The 20,097-nt window shown below is 38.5% G+C and overlaps 1 protein-coding gene across 1 annotated transcript in view; it reads left to right on the top strand.

The window, feature by feature from the left end:
• Positions 1–20,097, top strand: part of itgbl1 (integrin, beta-like 1) — a 41,301-nt gene that overhangs the window by 16,036 nt on the left and 5,168 nt on the right. Inside the window, exons 5-8 of the mRNA XM_039655474.2 lie at positions 375–515; positions 4,886–5,026; positions 5,635–5,781; positions 14,612–14,728. Coding sequence (XP_039511408.1) covers positions 375–515; positions 4,886–5,026; positions 5,635–5,781; positions 14,612–14,728 — 546 coding nt within the window. The remainder of the gene's footprint in view (positions 1–374; positions 516–4,885; positions 5,027–5,634; positions 5,782–14,611; positions 14,729–20,097) is intronic.

Below are 20,097 nucleotides of genomic sequence, written 5' to 3'. Positions count from 1 at the left end.
ATTTACATACAGTACATATTTTTTTGACCTGACACAATTGACCTGTTTTTAATTGTGTGACGATTTGTACAGCCCCAAGCAGCACACAAAACAGGGATTTTTCTCAATTCTCGCTATGACAAGTATGAGAAAGATGCCCTCCGCAATATGGCAGCGCTGTTGACTTACGCTCCAGCGGCCAATAGGGCGTCTATGTATTTATTATGTCTATGGAACCACCAACCTTCCAGTTTGTTGACAACCTACATGAACCACTGAGCCACTGCCACCCCCTAATTTACATGATGCCTGTGTTATAACCTGCTTGTTGCCTACAAAGATGAGATATTTTTTTAAAAAATCTAAAAAATCCTTTTCCCTGTTCGTGGTTGCAGGCCATGGAAAGTGTTACTGTGGAAACTGTTACTGCTCGGCTGGTTGGCATGGAGATAAATGTGAATTCCAGTGTGACATCAGCCCATGGGAGAGTAAGCGGAGATGCACATCTCCAGATGGCAAGATCTGCAGCAACAGAGGTCTGTCTTTGTGAAAGTATTTACCTCACTTGGAAATAACCAATGTTTTCTATCACCCTTTAACAAATAATAAATGAATTGATGCTACTGCTGGGGCATCTAAATCTAATTATATTTTTATTTGATGGGTTTCAACACAGAATCTGTTACAAAATATGCCTAACTGTACCATATCTGCTGTATTCAGCAAAAGTAATTTCATCAGACAAGCACAAATAAGAGTGGGACAATGTATTCTCCATTAAGATACATCAGGCTGCCAAAAAAGCTTTGGCTCTCATATTGCTGGTGAACCTACAGGGAGCTTCTCTGAAATTGATTACAGCAAAAGGGTGAAGAGGCACTGTATAAACTCAACCTCACATCTGAACCACTGTCTGTGGTTAAGTAATCTGCCCACAAACCGTATCCACTCATCACAAGCAACCACACTGGTTTTCTGCATCAAAAGTTGGGCACACAGCATTTGTTTCTAAAAACAACAGCATTTTAGCAGCAGTTAGACTTTCCAATAGAACAAATACAATCTCACATGGTCTTCCTTTGACATCTTATCTACTGTATATTTTTGACCACATATTTATTTCATCAGCAGTATTGTGTTCTGTTTGAAAGAAAAACCCTCTCTAACAGCAATTAGGATACTTTTGCTCCAAAAAAAGTGCACTTGTTTGTTCCAGTGCACAAAAAGGAATTCTTTTTTTTTTCCACTTTTAAGCTATCCATCCTCATTTTTCCTATTTTATATTCTGTTTATACCCTTCAATTATATGTTCTGCCCTGTGAATGGCAGGTCTACACTGAGCTCCTCCCGAGTCTCCCGATCTTCTCACCCTATCTCTTAAGGGATTCCCCAGCCACCCTGCGAAGAAAGTTCATTTCGTCCCCTGTTTTATCCTTATGTTCATGACCCAAAGCTCATGACCATAGGAGAGAGTGGGAACGTAGATTAACCGGTAAATCGAGAGCTTTGCCTTGTGGCTCAGCTCCTTCACCATGACAGACCGGTGCATCAACCGCATTACTGCAGAAGCTGCACCGATCCGTCTGTCAATCTCCTGATCCATCCTTCCCTCACTTGTGAACAAAACCCCAAGATACTTAAACTCTTCCACTTGAAGCAGGAGCTCTCCACCGACCTGAAGTGAGCAAGCCAATCTTTTCAAACTAAGGATCATGGCCTCGAATTTGGAGGTGCTGATTCTCATTCCAGCCGCTTCACACTTGGCTCCAAACCAACCAGTGCACTGCACGCTGAAGGTCCTGGTCTGAAGGGACCAACACACTAACATCATCCACAAAGAGCAGAGACAAAATCGTATTGTCCCCAAACCTGACACCGTCCAGCCCCTGGCTAGAACTAGCCTGCTGGAGTCCAACATGCAACGGGAAGAAGTCTGACTTACTGCTGCCAATGCAAACCAAGCTCCTGCTTTGGTCAGACAGGGAGCGGACAGCCCTTGGCAAAGGACCGCGGACCCCATACTCCCGAAGCACCCTTCACAAGCCACCGTGAGGGACACAGTCAAATGCCTTCTCCAAATCCACAAAGCACATGTGGATTGGTTGGGCAAACTCCCATGAACCCTCCAGCACCCTGTAGAGGGTATAGAGCTGGTCCAGAGTTCCACGGCCTGGATGAAAACCGTACTGTTCCTCCTGAATCCGAGGTTCCACTATTGGTCGCATTCTCCTCTCCAGTACCCTGGTGTAGACTTTCCCAGGGAGGCTGAGAAGTGTGAGTTTTCTTTAAGGAATAAGTCTGAAGCACACCATAAAAAATGCTATCAATTCATACAGTACTAGTATGAATTGCAGCTGTTTAGATACTGTACACATCCAGGTATCGGATCAGTACTCAGTATCGGCCGATACCCTGAGTCCAGGTATTGGAAAAAAAGGGTCTCAGAACATTTCTCTTATGATTGAAGATATAGGAAAAACAGTATTATGAAAAATGATTACAACAGTTTTTTTTTTTTTAAATACATTTAAAACGTAATTTATTCCTGTGATGGCAATTATAAATTTTTAGCAGCTGTTACTCCAGTCTTCAGTGTCACGTGATCCTTCAGAAATCATTCGTATGCTGATTTTGAGTTCTTTACATTCTGTCGCTGCTTAATACCTTTGTGGAAACAGTGATAATGTCCTTTTCTTTGATGTATGTAGGCTGCAGTTCAAAATAAAAGCATTTATTTCAAATAGAAATCTTTTGTAACATTTTAAATATCTGTACTGTCACAATTGGTCAATGTAATGTTCTTGCTGAATTAATTTTTTTCATTAAAAAAAAAACTTACTGACCCAGAACGATAATACATACATATCCAAATATCGGCCAATATGGTCAATTTAATTAAATTACGGATTTAAAACACCCGAATGTTGGCTGATAACTGATATTGTATGCATCCCTGATCTTTAATCATTTCTGCCTTCTCTTAATGGACTCCCACTGAGTCTTAGCCAAATGGAAATAAGCCTAACCAAGTCAGTAATAAGGTTATGGAACAGTGGGCTATATCATTGTATTTGCTTTTCTGACTATGGGTCTTACAGTAAGGAACAATATACTTTTACGTGCATAACTAATAATTTAGCTCATGCCATTAAAAAATGCATAATAATAAAGCTCATGCCATTTTTTAAGCATTCACCAAAGTTTGCATACAACAAATCAAGCGAAATGTAAATAAGGTCTATATCCATGAGAAGAATCTGAATGATGGCAGCGAAAGTGGTCTAGCCTCCTGCTCTCAGGGCGCCAGCTGGCTCGGTTCCCATGGTGCTTTCTCCACACAGATAAGAGAAAACAGGATTTCCAGTTGTGCTGCAACTGGTCTGTCTAGGATTCATCAGAGTTGAGGTGTTTCCCGCAGCTCTGTTGCCATGACTGTCGCCCCAGCAATAGATTAGCTGGAACTGAGTAAGCATCCTCATCAATCCTTGCCATGCATGGTCCCTTTATTGTCAGCTGGGCTCTGGAGGATTTGGCCCCCAGGAGAAATTTGGCTTTCCTTTTCAACATCACTTCAATTATAGTGCTGTGCAGCTAACTGTTTCACTGAGCTCTAATCCTCCCAACACAGACAAAACCATTTGAACCCATATTCCAACGATCGTAAAACGGCCTTACCTGGCACAGACCTCTTGTTCATGTTTTGGTTTTCTGTTTTAGGGTAAATTTACACTACAACGATATGCTTAAAACCAAGAGTTTTCCCCGTACAGATGATACCATTGTCAAAACGATCCCCATTCACACGAATCCGCGAAAACGACTAAAAACGCTGTATTCTGCTGCCAGGCCATTAGATCAGTAGCACCTCATTGTAGTACACGATATTCAGGAGCGGAGTTGGGCCCAGATCTAAGGGGTGGTGATGGGTAGGATTAGGGGTGGAGTTAGGGATCAGGGGGCGGAGATGGTAGGTTTAGGTATTTGTAACTCCTCCCCCTGGATTTCGTGTTCTGTACTGAGGACCATCTCCATTAGATGGCAATGAACCGCGATAAACTGAACAAGTAATCCGCATGTGCATGAGAGTGTTTGTGGTTGAGTTATTCTTCTGGTTATTATTTTGATTCTTGGATTAAACATTTATTTAAGATTACTCTTTCGTCATTTGCTTCATTACAGCCATCAACCATGACAGAAATATGGTTCAAATGTAATTTTTTTCTTTGAAAGAAAGTAATTATATTAATGTCATTGTTGGTTGCTAATTAGAGCTGGATCGAATTGCATGCCGTGAAACGTCTCTGGTTACTCACGTAACCGCAGTTCCCTGAGAGGAGGGAATGAGACGTTATGTATGGGGAAATCCATTTTCCTCGAATTATGAAGTCTGATAGAATACCTCTTTTGCTTGCAAATAAGCAATGGCAATCCTGAAGAAATATTCAAGTTATAGAATCTCGCGAACGTATTACGAGATGATCAGCCTTTGTGTTTCATCGCCATCTAATGGCCTGGCAGTAGAGTACAGTGTTTTTAGTCATTTTTGTGGATTGGTTTGAATGGGCATTATTTTAACAATGGTGTCGTCTGTACGCTGGAAACTCTGAAAAAAGGAAAAACAAGTGTTTCCTCATATGTGATATGTCTGTGCTATGGAAGAAAGAAAAAAGAATGGGAGAAAATGATTATCCCTATGGGACAATAAAGACTATATCTATCTATCCATCCATCCATCTATATTGTGATTCAATTGTTTAAGATTTCTGAGCTCCTGTAAATGGTTAAATTAACCTTTCAAGAGTCACACCTGTTAGTAAATATGATTGTCAATGTTTGACTGCATGGTTTACTGTCAATGGTTGATTGTGAATATAATAGAATATAATTTAATATAATGTCTTTGTAGGCACATGTGTCTGTGGCGAGTGCACCTGCTATGACGTGGATCCCTCAGGAGACTGGGGTGACATCCATGGAGACACCTGCGAGTGTGACGAGAGAAGTTGCCATGCCATGTACGACAGATACTCGGATGATTTCTGTTCAGGTGAAGGACTAGTTGAAACATTTCTGTCAAACTTCTCGTTCTTATTATCACATTCGTGCTGTATATATTACATTTGTTTCCCACATGTCACTCTGGCAGTGTGTTTCCAAAGAAAAGAGGTTGAAATGTTCAGTTTTGGCTTCATCAAACCCCCTCAAAAGGAAATGTTTCACATTCCAAAATCCAGTAGTGAAAATACTGACGTTGCTGAAAAAGAGGACAGGGTGGAACTGTTTGATATCCGTTCACTCCACCAATCTGTGATCTTGCATAAACACAGGCCACATGGATTATCCTGAGCTGAAGAACAACAGATGTAGTTCAGAAACATTTCAACATCTGTTTTAATGCTTGAGGAATGACTCTGCGGCCATATGCGAGGCTCGCTTCAATATTATGTTTGCCTCAGAGGGGTGTGTACACAATTCATTTTTACATTCATGGTCAACCAGACCTGTGAGCTGTGCCCTTTAACTTCAAATCCATAAACCGACACATGCACCACTGATGTATAGTCTTTTCCTGTATCTGGGGCAGCTTCAGGTATAGCTTCAGTCAATTGTTCATCCATTAGATGACGCTAAATCTTGCTATGTGTCTGTTTGAAGGTCACGGCCAGTGTAACTGTGGCAGGTGTGACTGCAAGGAAGGTTGGGCTGGAAAGAAATGTGATCATCCTCTCTCCTGTTCGCTGACTGTGGAAGCCAGTCAGAAGAAGTGTCGGGGAACCTCCAGCCTGCCCTGCTTTGGCAGAGGTAATTAAGTCTAGTGTCTATTCATCTGTGCCAAAGTGGGTTCCGTCAGCACCGTTTCACAGATCCGAGGTGTTACATTTGTTGGTCGCATGGTAGGCCGGAGGACTCTTAAAGGTGAAGTGTGTAATTTTCGGCTCTCCTGATTAGTCGCTCCGACATGGCATGATGCAAAGCTTGAGCGGAAAGATCAATGCTAAAATTAGCAATACTGTCATTTAGCATTTAACAGTCTGTTTTGAATGACACATGTTGTTACATACGTACATAATGTTGTGGCTCTATGCGTCATTCTTTAAGGCCTGCAGTTAATTGGAAGCTGTGTTTCAGCAATAATTATAAGAAACCAAACACGTCTATGTATATATATATATATATATATATATATATATATATATATATATATACATACAGTATACTGTATATGCATATATATATGTATATATATATGCAGTTACAGTATTTGGGAACAAAAAACTATAAAAAGATTCTGGCACTGTTGGAGATCCCATATTAATTTAATATGATTTTATAGTAACATTTACATATATAGATTTAAGACGAATTGCCACAATCATCTGAATTACCCTCGAATATGTGGTTACAATGGTACTTTTTGTAATGAACTTTTATAACGCTGGTCTGTATACTGTCTTTGCATTTTTAGAAAGAAAAAATAAGTCAGAGTAGATGAATCATAACTAGTGTGATTGATCTGAGACCATGCTATTTCCATAGTTCCCCCTGCCTAGGAAAGTGAAGGGTGATAATAATAGTCCTGTTTCACTCAGCGAGGTGATAATTTAACTTTAATGGAGCCTGCGTTCTGTGCACTTGTTTTTTTTTTTTTAAAGGATTTCCTCCCCCGTGCTCTTTTATACTCTAGCGACATAGAGCAGATAATATAACTTGACTCATTTTAAAAGGAAAAAATTAAATGGCTTTTGCTGTTATGGCTGGGTTGAAAAAGAATACACATAATTCAGTACACAAGCTGTTTGTGTTATAGTGCAAAAGTAAATACTTGCTTTAGACAAAGTTGATGATGATTACATCCAGCGTATAAGAAATACAAATGTAAAAAATGCAGTCTGGAAGAATCAGATACATGTAGCTTTTGTGCTTCATCCCTCAAGGCTTTAGCTCGGCATGTTCTCTCTGTAGCAGCTGAAATAACACTGAATCTGGCAGTAAGTCTTGAAGTCTGTGAAACTTAGAAACAAGTCTTTAAGTGAACCAGATGCATTGTATTGTTCTAGTTTTTAAAGGAACATAGAAAGCACAATGTGAATTCTCTCTCATAAAAAGGAAATGATTATTATAAGTGTAACAATGTCACTCAAACTAATTAGCTTGAATTCTTTCAGCTGTAAAATTCTTTCAAAAATCTAAAATCTGCTTCATCCAAATGGTGAGATTTCCTGGAAGGAAGCCAGTTTATTTATTTAAATTATTGCAGCACTGACTGAAGTCAATTTTATTAGTGGTATACCACTATGTATTCTGATTAACCATATAAAGCCTGCTGTGTTACATATGTGATACCCACTATGATTTCTAAAAGGTTTCTTCTAAAAATTTTCCAAATGATAAAAAAAAATGGTTGTCACAATATACTATACCTTCTGTTGTCTGATTTATGGTTTTTTGCTTAAAATGCATGTTAGTGTAATTCTAAAGACTTCTCCTTTCAGGTTGTGGCACGCCTTTTTACTGTAAACTTGATTATCCTGAAATCACATTTTTTCAAATATGATACTGTGGCTTTCGAGGAACATTTATTTGTACATCTCTCAATAATTTTACTGCATTACCGCACATGTCCACACAATTAAAACTACTGAGCTTTATTTCTAAAAATGTATAATTCAAATATTGTACTGATATTTACAGTACATGCAGTTTTTTATAAGTAGTCTGTTATAATTTTAAAGAGATCACATTGATTTACATTACATGCGATCAGAATTTCATCTTACTGTTTGGCCATTCAAATATCAGCAACTGAACCAAATTGCATATTTCGAGTATGAGCTCCATATTGAGCCTAATATATAAAATAGTTTTTCAACAAAAACACATATAAACTTTTTTAGATTAATATATATATATATATATATATATATATATATATATATATATATATATATACTCTAAAGGTTCAATAAACTCATCAAAAAAAAACTTTTAAACTATTATTTCATGTCACCATATTTCATGTGTTTACAGGAATAAATAATAGTTTATATATTGTATAAAAAAATAATTATTATTGATTTAATGATTAATAATCAAGTATGTATTATATTGTACATAAAATAAAGTGTATATATAATTAATATTTCTTTATATAGACCAGTGCATCATTCTTTTTTAAAGGGCTTTGAAATAGATTTTTCTTCCACACAGCTCAAGATGCACCAGCCAATCAGCACTGTAATGACATCATTTTCCTGCAGCTCCAGGGTCTTTTATTTACAGCTCAGGTTTTTGGCTCAAACATGTTAATACCTAAGACCAGCCCCAGCCCCAGCCCTGTACTTTCCGAGTCCCCTGTGAAACTGTCTTTATGTTGAAGTGGTACTGCTGCTCTGAAGCTTTACCGTTCAGCATCAATAATCATAGATTCACTGTCCCTCCATACAGTGAGCTTTGAGACGTGGCCAGCAAAATGATGATTTATACATCTGTTCACATAGAATTTCACCCATGATTGGAGCTATAGGTCTGCTTGCTGCATCCATTATCCTGACAGCAGCTAATTATCAAGGTTTCCTCTGTTCTGAATTTCATTCCCACAATTAAGCCTGAAGCTTTTTTGTGTTATCCTCGACAATTTGTCTTGAAATGTGTATGGATTACCTTTGGCATGATTGTATCTGTTTGAGATCATTGTTGAATATCAAATCAAAGAAAGACTGTCATCCTGGCTGAATCAATCAAACATTTACACACGCTATAAAAAAAAAAAATCTAAAAAAAATGTAAAATAATGGTAAAAAAATCTAATAAAAAGAAAAATTCATTTTCTTTTAATATATAGTTTTTCTGTGTAAAATAACAACAAAATGATGTAAAAAAAATGATGTTTGTATTGTGTTGTTGTTTTTTTGTTTTGTACAGATCCAATTTCACAACTTTGACCTATCTCTAATTAAGTACTTAAAGGTGCATTGTGCAACATTTAATATTAAAAATGCCGTTTTTTCTAACCCATACATGCTTGAACAATTGTCTGGTGAGCTGAATAAACCCTTCTCTGATCACTGCGATTGCCTCTATAATCCTGTACAGTAAAATAAATAAGAGGGATTCGGGACAGAATTTGAGACTGGGTGTGATGTCATACGCGTTCACGCTCACCTGGCTATGTCTGGCAGTTTTGTGTATTTGCCGCCACTCTCCGTATCAGCGAAGACAACTGAGCGACAATGGATTCAAAGAGACCGGCTTGTAGTCCATACCAAACCCGATGCAAACTCCACGTAAGACAAAGAAAAGAAAACTTTTGTCTAGTGCCACCAAAAGGGCCAAATTTGAGTCAGACAGGCGTCAGAATACGAGGAGAGTCAACATCGGGAAGTCTTTCAACAAATGGAGAGATCTCTGTTCTGCTCTAGGGCTCAAGCGAAATCCTCAGTTGGTTTTTTTCTTGATAACTAATTACATGTTGTGTACAGTTTCCCTTTTTTCGGTCTTCTAAAAGTATGAGCTATTGTGGCCTTGCCCAGGACAGCAGTTGAAAAGCATTGACACATTTCCCAAAAATGTTCATCAGTGTGTATTGTCCCTGTCAAAATATCTACTAAATAAATCAGCACCACATGTAGTTTAGTGATTCGCTATTCCAGTAAAACAGTTCAAGATTCTTGAGTGTGATATAAAATGGTGATAGTTAGTTATTTAGACACAAATTTTGCGCAAATTCCTGCCTGATTAGGATGTACTGTATTGCTATTGGAATACGCTACTTAGCAGTTTAATAAAACAGGCTAAACCCACGCAAACCTTCGGTGGATTAGCCTGTTTGGCTATTACTGTAAAGTTATACTGCCATTTGATTATTTATTGACGGCCGGAAGTAGTTATACCCGTTTTTTAGAACCCGTAAACATGTTGCGCATAACCACTGTACAAATCTCCCGCTTGCCCTTGACACAGATCCAAACTTGACGACAGATCTGACCAGCTAACCGTTGTGGGACTAAACGGCAGATGTAATGGTGTACATTGCCCATTACATCTGCCGTTTAGTGCGTCATCATGCACGCGAGCAAGCGAAAACACACAGTCACTCGCACACAAACCACGCAATGTGCTGCAACGCAGATTTGAAAAAAAAAATATTCATAAAAGACATAAAATATACATGAAGTTAGGGGAGATTAATACAAATGATGATAAAAATGAGCATCTATTTGCAAGACAAGATTAAAAGACCTTCCTACTGTATGTAGCCTGTGTATTATGAGCCCGTTCTCATCCCAAAGCGCCATATAGGACGCTTTTGCAAAAGCGTAAATATCAAACGCACATGGCACCCTTTAACGCCAAATTAGACGCAGATATATTTGGGCAGAAGGCGCCCCCTAGTAGTCTAACCCTTACCCTACACCATACCTAAACTTAACCATAACCGAAGCGTCTCATTAGACGTTAAAGGGTGCCATGTGCGTTGGATATTTACGCTTTTGCAAAAGCGTTGTATATGGCAATTTGGGATGAGAATGCGTTATTATTTAACCTTAAAACTCACTTTAACACCCACATGCTTAATGATCTTCATGGAAAACATGTTAAATGGCTGTTGATTTCTGCAGTTATAGCTTATTTTGTTTTATCTGCAATTATCTGTAAAATATTACTTAATATTTTATGTAAACATTACACATAATCCTTTAAAAATACAGACAAATTCCTTTTTTTTACAGTCAGTTTGCTTGGGATTGATAAAGTAACAGACTAAAAATAGATAACTTAATGGTTTAAATCAGGCTTGTGCTTGCCTCATTTAGTTTAGTTAAGAATGATGGACATCACTGCCAGTGACTTGTAGCAAATGGAAACAAAGGAAGCAGGATTCAGTAGAAAAGCTTGTAAAAGGTTTTGAGAGTAAACAAAAGCCAGTTTAGACGGTGAAAATTGGGAAGATTTCACATTCTCTTCAGCCTGGAAGATCCTCCAGGAAACACCTGTTCTGAGAGTGTTTCTGCTGAGGCTGAAAAGACAATTTCAACTGTAACTGAGAAGTTGATTATTTTGTGAATTTGTCAGCATTTCCATTGTATATGATCTTTAGGTCAAACATTTGGCATTTCAATGATATATGAAAGATATTTACTGTATGGTTGTATATCTTACCATTTGAGAAGCAACAAATGAGTGATTGCACTGGGTTTTTTTTTTTTTCGATTGCACGGAAGCTACTTAGTGTTGGTTTTTACACTATTCATTAGCTCACTAATGCACTCCATAGATTACCATGCAGAGCCCGTATGCAAAGAATGCATCTTGATTAAACATGCACAGCAGCAATCATTCAACATTCCCAGCCATCTAACAGGAGAGGGGAAAAAAGGCCTAATTTGCTACGCAGATGTTGACTGATATCCAGTGTGTTGTAGGAACTGCTTGGCATGATGAGCGATCTTTAAAGCAAATCAGCAGAATTAGGGCTGATTGCAATCACTTCCTCTGAGTTTAATAATGGTGGCCTTCTCTGGTGCACAAGGACCGAGTGGTGCTCTGCACTGAGAATAAATGTACTTTCTGAATGTGTCCAATTATGGATATGCTTATGTGTACTTATGCATGCTGTTGAATAGTAAGTTGAACTTTCAAGTCACGTAAAAAATAAATGAATATAAATACATGCCAAATATACAGTACATTTTAGAAATGACAGTTTCAAAACAAATGTGTTATATAAGTGAATTATAGTTATTTGGTTTATGAATGTGTTGCACACAGAGTGCTGTGTCATTGTGGTGGTCCTTATGGTTGCTAGTGGGCAGCTCCTGAAAGTGGACTCGAGATGCCTTTAAATGTCACATCTTAACACAACTCGCACTGTCCTCCCTGACCTTTCATTTTCTGTACTGATTGAAAGGCTTCCAAATGCTATGTTTCAAAATTGGCTGACAGAAATGAAATATTGCAAAAGAAAAAGTGTTAAAGCTAGTACTTCTCCCCTGATGCTCTATATTCAGAATCAGCAAATGATGAGAAGTGGTGCATTAGGAACACATAAAATATTAATGCCTCTTAAAATGTAGAATGCCGTATATAGATAACTTGGATCGTAGAGTATTTACTTTATTTTCTAAACAAAAATAGTGCTAAATGGAGCGAACAAAGGATGTGATATGCATTTCACAGCAAAGGATCTGGTATGCAAATCACAGTAGTGTTGTTTTTTTAATCATGTTTATCATGAATTGAATTAATTGTTTGCGTAAATTATTTATTGACTCGCTCATAAAGACACTCACACCTGAATGAATCAGTGTTTTTGAAAGAATCAGTTGAATAAATGAGTTAAATTATAATAATAGATAATATAATACTATATAATATTGTACTCTTACTTCAGTGTACTTTTATTTTATATTCATGTATACAAACCAACATGCATTTGCATCTAAAAACCCGTGAAATGGTCCACCTCTGGTTCTATGTGGCTCTTGACATTTCTTAATTGCACTTAACACCCTGGAAGTCTCATTTGCATGAACCTCAGTATTTGGCAGGTTCATGCTTCACGGGACACATCAGGATACACTCAGCACGACTCCAGCACGCTTGTCATTTAATGTCAGAGCTGGCAGTGGTCTGTGCAGCTAAACACTGGTGTCTTTACAAGCCTGATTGTCCTCGTCAAGTTTGTGGCACAAGAGTGAGAGTCTTGGCATACATCATCAGCATTCTTTCCAGATATACTAGAGATTGACTTCAGAATGGCTGTCTCCAAATTCTCATTTGTCATAAAAAGTATAGGAGATTAGAATGTCTTAGGTTGAAAATAAGCATTACAAGGGTGGATTTCATAAGTAAACTCATAAATAAAGGTTATTTATTAGCAGCTGGTTCTATGTAGAACCATAAACATCCATGGAACATTTTTTTTTGCACAAAAGGTTCTTTATAAAGGAAAAGAGTTTTTCAGATTATTAAACTAATACTAAACTTATCAATAAGTAAATAATTACTAATAATTAAACTAATTATTATTCTTCACACTAAGAAAAAAAAATGTTATTTTAAGAACCGTTTCATGGAAGGTTCTTTGGGGAACCCAACATTTTTTTTTTTTAATGCCATTTCTGTGAGAAAAAAAAACAAACAAAAAAAACCTTTTGGAACCTTTATTTTTAAGTAAATGAATATATTTTGACTATAATATCACACACAAAACCTTGAGCCCTAAAGAGTTTTAGGGTGAGATTAGCACCAGCACAAACCCTGTTTTGGCGTATAAAAAAAAAAAAATAGGCCTACTGTCAGGATTTACTAAATACATGCAGTGAAAATGAGTGCTGAAAAGGTTTGGACATGGGTTATTTTTGCAGCTGACCTAATTGCATATGCATTCGTAGAAGTTGCCCTTTCAGATATAAAATAAATCTGTAAATTGTGGCATAACCATATACAGAAAACTGCTTAACAGAGATGATAATATGATAGAAATCCCAGTCTAACACAGAACAGCTGGTGCTGCTCCCTGTACAGCGTTTACACTAAAACTTTCCCATCTCAGGATTTAAGCACCATGGTCATAAATTTATAATAATGTAACTCTTAGAGATGAATTAGGGGGTTATATTATTGGAAATTGATGATGCTGAGCCATTATGATGTTTAACAATTTAGAGCAACAGGGCTTTTGTCTTGGCACCTGCAAAGGCACGGCTCTCTAGAGAATTGAACTTGCCGGGTGGCTGTCTCTCAAATATTGTTAAGGAATTAATTGTTTTGATTCGGACCAAAGCTCAGTACATGATCAGCGAGGGAGCCATTAATCACACTAAAGCTGCCAGCGCTGCTTTCTCCATTTACGCACACATAATGCCACCAGCCACTATGAAAGCATATGGAAAAGACACACTTTCTCTGTTTTGTGCATCATGTGTTTCATGCTGTCTGTATAAAGGAATCGAATAACGCGCAGAATCAATTTATGCTTAATAGTTTAGTTTGTATGATAACTCAGGCTGATCCTTCAACCGAACTCGTTGAGCTCCACTTGTTGCAGACAGTTCTGCATAATTTGGTACTCGTGATGGAAAAAAGCTATTAGAGAAGTGAAAAGGAAATGAATAAGACAGAAAAGACAGGTGGTTAGTGAACACTCTTGCAGTTTAGCATGCAAGCTTAAGGGAAGGGCTACATGACGTCACTCATGCTAATCGATAAAGGAAAAGTGTTTTGACATCACCAGTTACCGTGGCAACGGCAGTACGCAGCTTTTATCTGCATGGCAGGCTGAGAGGTTGTCAGACAGGGCGTTGCTTTGTTGTTCTCCTCGCCAGCACGGAGCTGGAGTTGTAGCGGCTGTCAATGTCAAACAACGACAGTGCCACTTTAGCAGACTAATGTGCTCTATGATAAGCATAGACTAAGGCACTCTTTGCTTTTCAATGCAATGAGCTTTTCGGTTGACCTTGATAAGCCATATTCAAGGTGAAATGTAGTTTTTAACTACCTTCATACAAGATCTTGATAATAAAATAGCAAAAATAGCCACATGTTAGATTGTTTTATTTTGTTTTTGTTCATTATGTTTTATTGTCATTTTTTGCTTTCTGGCCAGTCAAAGAGTATTTGTGTGTTTCAGGGCAGTGTTTATGTGGCCAGTGCACTTGCCACCCACCCGGAGATAAGCGCGTTCATGGCAAGAACTGTGAATGTGACAACAGGCAGTGTGAGGACCTGAATGGAGAGATCTGTGGAGGTAACACACACAAACACACACTCAACAGGACAGATAAGCATAATGGTGCCAAAGTTTGATATTTAACTGGTCCTGGTTTATGAAAATCTTATGAAAAACTGAATGGAAATTGACCAGAAATGCAATCCATCATTGGGGCTTCCAGCAAAACTCTTGCCTCTTGTCTCACCGCAAGGTATGAGTTTTTCTATAATCATAATCAATGAAAAGCTTGTGAGTTTAAACATTAACCAATGAAGACTCCAGCTATTCATATTTTTATATGGTCTGTAACATACACTTACACCATCGGACTTTAGTGCTATTGATAATAAACACTAGGGAACTAATCATGTTATACATATGTTTTTTATACATAAAAACTACATACAGATATACAGTACATGTACATACAAAGACATACAGAATTTACTAAAGGCAAGTCTCGACCCGAAAACGTCGAAACATTGCCTTTTAATAAATTCTTTTGGAGCAGTTATTCTCAGTGTGTAGACTTCACACTTCTTTATTTGTTTATGTCACTGAGTTGTCCTGCACCTGAGCCGAAAAAATAATACGTATCGAAAGGACATTACATGTAGTCACGCAATACTGACGTTGTTAACATTAACAATTTCAGAACAAAGTATAATTTCCCGGGTTTTGCGTGATATGTTAATGTATAAGCGATTGTTAGATTAAATCAGGGCGATTTACTGCAATGTCATCACCAGAACAAAAGTGGATGTTTCTTGTTAGTTTAGATAACATCTTCTGGTGAAAATTCTTATGTTGATCATACTTCCAAAAAGAAAAATCTGTGATTCTGAATGCCAGTCTCCACACCGGCGAGGTGACTGACAGCTGCACACTCTCCTTAAACATCGTGTTCATCCACGCTGTGCCATGTCAAGGGTGTTAAAGTACAACTCACGTAAAGTTGATAATTTCGTGAATGACTGTAATTGAAGATTTCGAACAGAGATGGCAACAAAGAGGAAAAACGCCAGACTGCAGCTTTAACCATCCTCAAACTTTCACTTTTACCCATTTAGGCAAATGTGCAAACCAGTCACCATACATGACATACAAACAGTGTAATTCACGAGTTTACATGTTAATGAAATTCAGCTCAGAATTCAGCCTCACCCCAGAGTACTCCCCCTAACCTTAGAGATCATAGGTATCTATGAGCGGACCCAGCCGAATGTGGGGTAAAGGGGTGGTGGTGGGATGCTGAGAAATTAGTCATGAGACAGGCAGTAAGGGAAGGCTTTATGTATACTGGCTTCTTCTTGTGCTGATTGGATGATTACCTGAACATGCTCCTCCCAAACTTTGTTACATAAAACTTCATACAGCGAATCATAGTGCTCACATTATTTGTCACATGAATTTTCCCACACTTTTGGACCTCTATGAGAATCTAATGAGCTAAATAAAAAAAAATGAAATTGTATTTACTGGTGTTGCTCTTGGACATTGTTACTTTTAGAAATTGTTTTGTATTATATACTTACTATTTAATCTCATATGTTTTGATTTTTACTGTTAATTAAAACAGTTAATTATTTTAAAGGTAATTAGTGTTTATTACTTTTTCATTTAAATGAAGATACACTCCTCAGAGAAAATATCCATTCTATAAACCTGCCAAAATGATTAATTAAAAAGTTGGAAAATGGAATAAAACTCAAGCCTTTGAGCAACCGAACACACATCTCCAACCCATATTGCTCAGTGACGTGTCAACGCCTGTCGCTTTGGCCAAGTGGTATTTATAGCACAGGGGGTGGGACGCTTTAGATTCTAGAGAACATTTGAATGGACAAAAGATGAGAAGCGTAAGTCTCTGTGATCTATTTTATCGGAAGTGAAAGACTATAAGTTTGAATCTCTTAAATGCGCATTTTGTCATTGTTTTGGAACACACCAGCTTATTCATAACCCTAAGGCTAACATATTCATACTAAAAGCTAAAAAAATTACATTTTGATTTCAGGGGGCCTTTAAGAACAAAATTACTCCTCTTTTAGTGGGGATACAAATTTAATGCTGGTGCTTTCTGAATGCTTACTGCGTTGTGTCACTAAGCGACCAGCCACCATAGCTCGGCTGGCTGCCCTTGTGTGGGCCAGCCCTAGGAGATGTTTAAATATGTATAGGGCTCGGGACTGTGACTGCCCGAGTCAGTCAGACTGATGAGAGTCTGCTAACAGAAGAGAATCGTGGAAACGCGCCGTCCCTCCAGCTCTCAGCTCAGAGCGACAGCCGACACACACGCTGATGAAACGTTCATCTCAGCTAATTGCATAGATGGTTCTGCAGGACTGAAGCGGTGTTCAAATGATGGGCAGCCTTTAAATATGCCTTGCCTATCATGGGATCTTTAGCTCTTGAGAAGCCATTCCATCTGTATTAATATGAAAGTGTTTTACTGAAATGCAGGATCATCAATATTTCAGAATGGATTTATATAATTTTATGAGGCACTTGACTGAGAGTTTAGGACTAGACTACATTCTTTGGAAAATATGCTTCCAAAGAAAGGTGTGAGAAGCACCGTGAATTCAAACATGCCCACACTCGAATTGCATTTACAGGCGGGATAATGGGGAATCGCAGGTGCGCTTTAATTGAAAGGACTGGGGTGCCGCTCACCAAAGCAATTAAATGCTCTCGTAGGCTGACTGATTGAAGCAGTCAAGCATGTCGCTCTACCAACACTGCATCAAACTTCAAGCCTGTATACCATACACCCACAAAATAAACGAGTTTGAGAGAGGAAGACAAAAGAGCCACACAAAAATGTTTTCTTGCAGTTATTATAGGGTACAGTGGGAATACACTGCCACCCCATCTATTTATTTGAAATAGCCACTGCAGTGCCTTTTCTGTTTATTTAATCACTTTGCCATTGCATAACCTCCTAAATAAGTATTTTATAAGAACTCGGTGTGTAAGTACAAGCATATTTCACAAATTAAATCTCTGTTGTGATTTGGCCCACTTTGCACATCCTCCGCAACAAATATATTTCCTCCCGACTGTAGAAAATAAACTATTGAATTGGGTTCTTTCCTTCCAATTTTGATTTGGTGTTCCAATTTGGATAAAATCACCTTGCTCAAAACACACACACACACTGTAATGTATGGACTAGTGGTTCTTTTTAGGAAGGGAACACTACAGAAAGATTCCGGCCAGAGAATCATTTATCTATATTTACAAGATCAGGATGCCAATATACAAGTTTGTATAATTGAGTGTATGTGGTCTAAGCAAAGATAAATGAATCAATTGTAATAATAATAACTGATTAACTGAGCCGCGCGCTGCATTTCTTGTCCAGGCACAGTTCACGTGATGGAGCATTAGAACGCATTTAGGAAACCTCAGCGCTGAACAAATAGGCTTTCAGACAAAGCCACCCCCAACTGTCCGCATGGCAGTTGAAAGAGTAGGAGAAAGTCTATTTGGTTATCTCTTCTTCATCCGCAGGATGAACCTGGCAACAGGACAAATTTAGGTACGGTCCTTCACTTGAACACTGATAGTCCGTACGTGTCCATCTGCTCCTGGATGAGTCTGGGTAATCCGTCCTACGGGCCATGATGCTTAAGGAAGTTGGGGATCCACGCTTATGGAGAGTGGCTTACTGTCTTTCCTCCACTTACTGTGCTCTTGTAGCCCTGGTTGGTAGTGGCTGATGAAGGATGACCAGAAGCTATTGGCAATATCTTGACAGTGCCTCCAACGTCTTCTCCCGAGGTCACTGGGGTCATAGACTGCTTCAGGAAGCGTTGAGTCGTGACGGCCCATGAGGAGGAGGTTAGGCGTGACCAGGTCTGGATTAGAGGCATCTGATGTCAAGTAGCCTAAGGGCTTCGCATTCCTTATGCCCTCGACTTCCACTAGAATTGTCATCAGGACAGGTTCAGAAACAGTCTGATCTTTGAGGACAGCGCGAAGTGCAGTCTTGATAGACTTCACTTCCCTCTCCCATGTGCCACCAAAGTGCGGCGCACTTGGAGGACTGAATTGGAAGGATATCTGCTGTTCAGCGTGTTGTTCTCTCCACTGAGATGCCATGGCAACAATGGCTTCTCACAACTCTCTCTCTCCACCGACAAAGTTGGTTCCATTGTCCATGAAGAGTTTGAACGGTCTGCCACGTTGAGAGATGAATCTTCTCAGTGACAGCAGGAAAGTATCTGTAACAAGGCTTTCTAATAGATCCAGATGCACCAAGCTAGTTGTATGTATGTATGCAGTTGTCTGTGTGTTATAAACTAAAAGAAAGTTTATATATAATATTGTCTGGCTAGTTTACTTTTTTAAATATAATACACAACCTTCAGCCAAACTGAATAATTAAAAACTTAATTAATTTTTTTAGAGTCTTTTTTTATTTTATTTTTTCTCTTATTCTGTGGATTTTGGGGACTTTTTGTGTGAAATCCTATTTATTTTTGTCCATCAAAAGTGTGCTTTCACTTTAATTTAGCGTGAGCAGAGTAGCAAAAACAGATTCGATGGCGAAACCCCCACTTCACTGCTGCTCACGCACTGTTCCTGCTTGCGGTGTGAATACACTTATTGATTAACATGCATACAGAAAAAAATATGTGCCGCTCACGCATGCAGTGTGAAACAGCCGTTAGATACACGCCATTGTGTACACATAAATCTCTGACCCATCGTCTTCTTCCTCGTCTAATTTCTGTCGCTCTACATACGTCATCTGGTATAATTGAAACGATTGACTATATGCTACGTAAAGGCGCATTTGATAGACATTCGTAGCACCCAATAAATGCCTCTGAGCATTCATAAACCACGCCTCAAATACGAGAAAATGAACGTGTGGTTCCCAGACCCAAGTCTCAATAAAACTTGGGTCTGACGTAACGCAGTATAAACATACAACAATAGTAAGCTTGCTTTTCATAAAATGCTCACAAATGTAAAATGCACACCTTGTTTTTTATTTTATTTACCAAGCACTGATTTAGAAAGTAAGTCAATGGGTTTAGGAGTTGTTCTATTGCTCAGTGTACTGTATCACAGTGAGTCACCAACTGCTCTTTAAAGATTAAGGGGAAAAACACAGTTCAGCTTCAAAGAACATTTGGTTTCTTTGCAGCCTACGTGAAATAACACCCATGCAAATCTCTGAAATGACGCTCTTGTAAATGCCAAATAACCTGGTCCACATACGTCAACATATGCCTTTTTAGGGCACCCTTAAACGTCAGTTAGATGATGATCCTGGGGGGTCATCTTTACCTTTAACGTCAGTTAGGTGACAGGTAGGTTTAGGATTCGATAATGTCATCTAACCGACGTTTAAGGGTACCCTAAAACGGCGGATGTTGACGTATGGTCAA

Source organism: Pimephales promelas, chromosome 7 (assembly GCF_988280905.1).
Source record: "Pimephales promelas chromosome 7, fPimPro1.hap1.1, whole genome shotgun sequence".
Classification (NCBI taxonomy): domain Eukaryota; kingdom Metazoa; phylum Chordata; class Actinopteri; order Cypriniformes; family Leuciscidae; genus Pimephales; species Pimephales promelas.
Note: the sequence above shows the minus strand (reverse complement) of the source record. Positions and strands in the feature narration are given on the sequence as shown.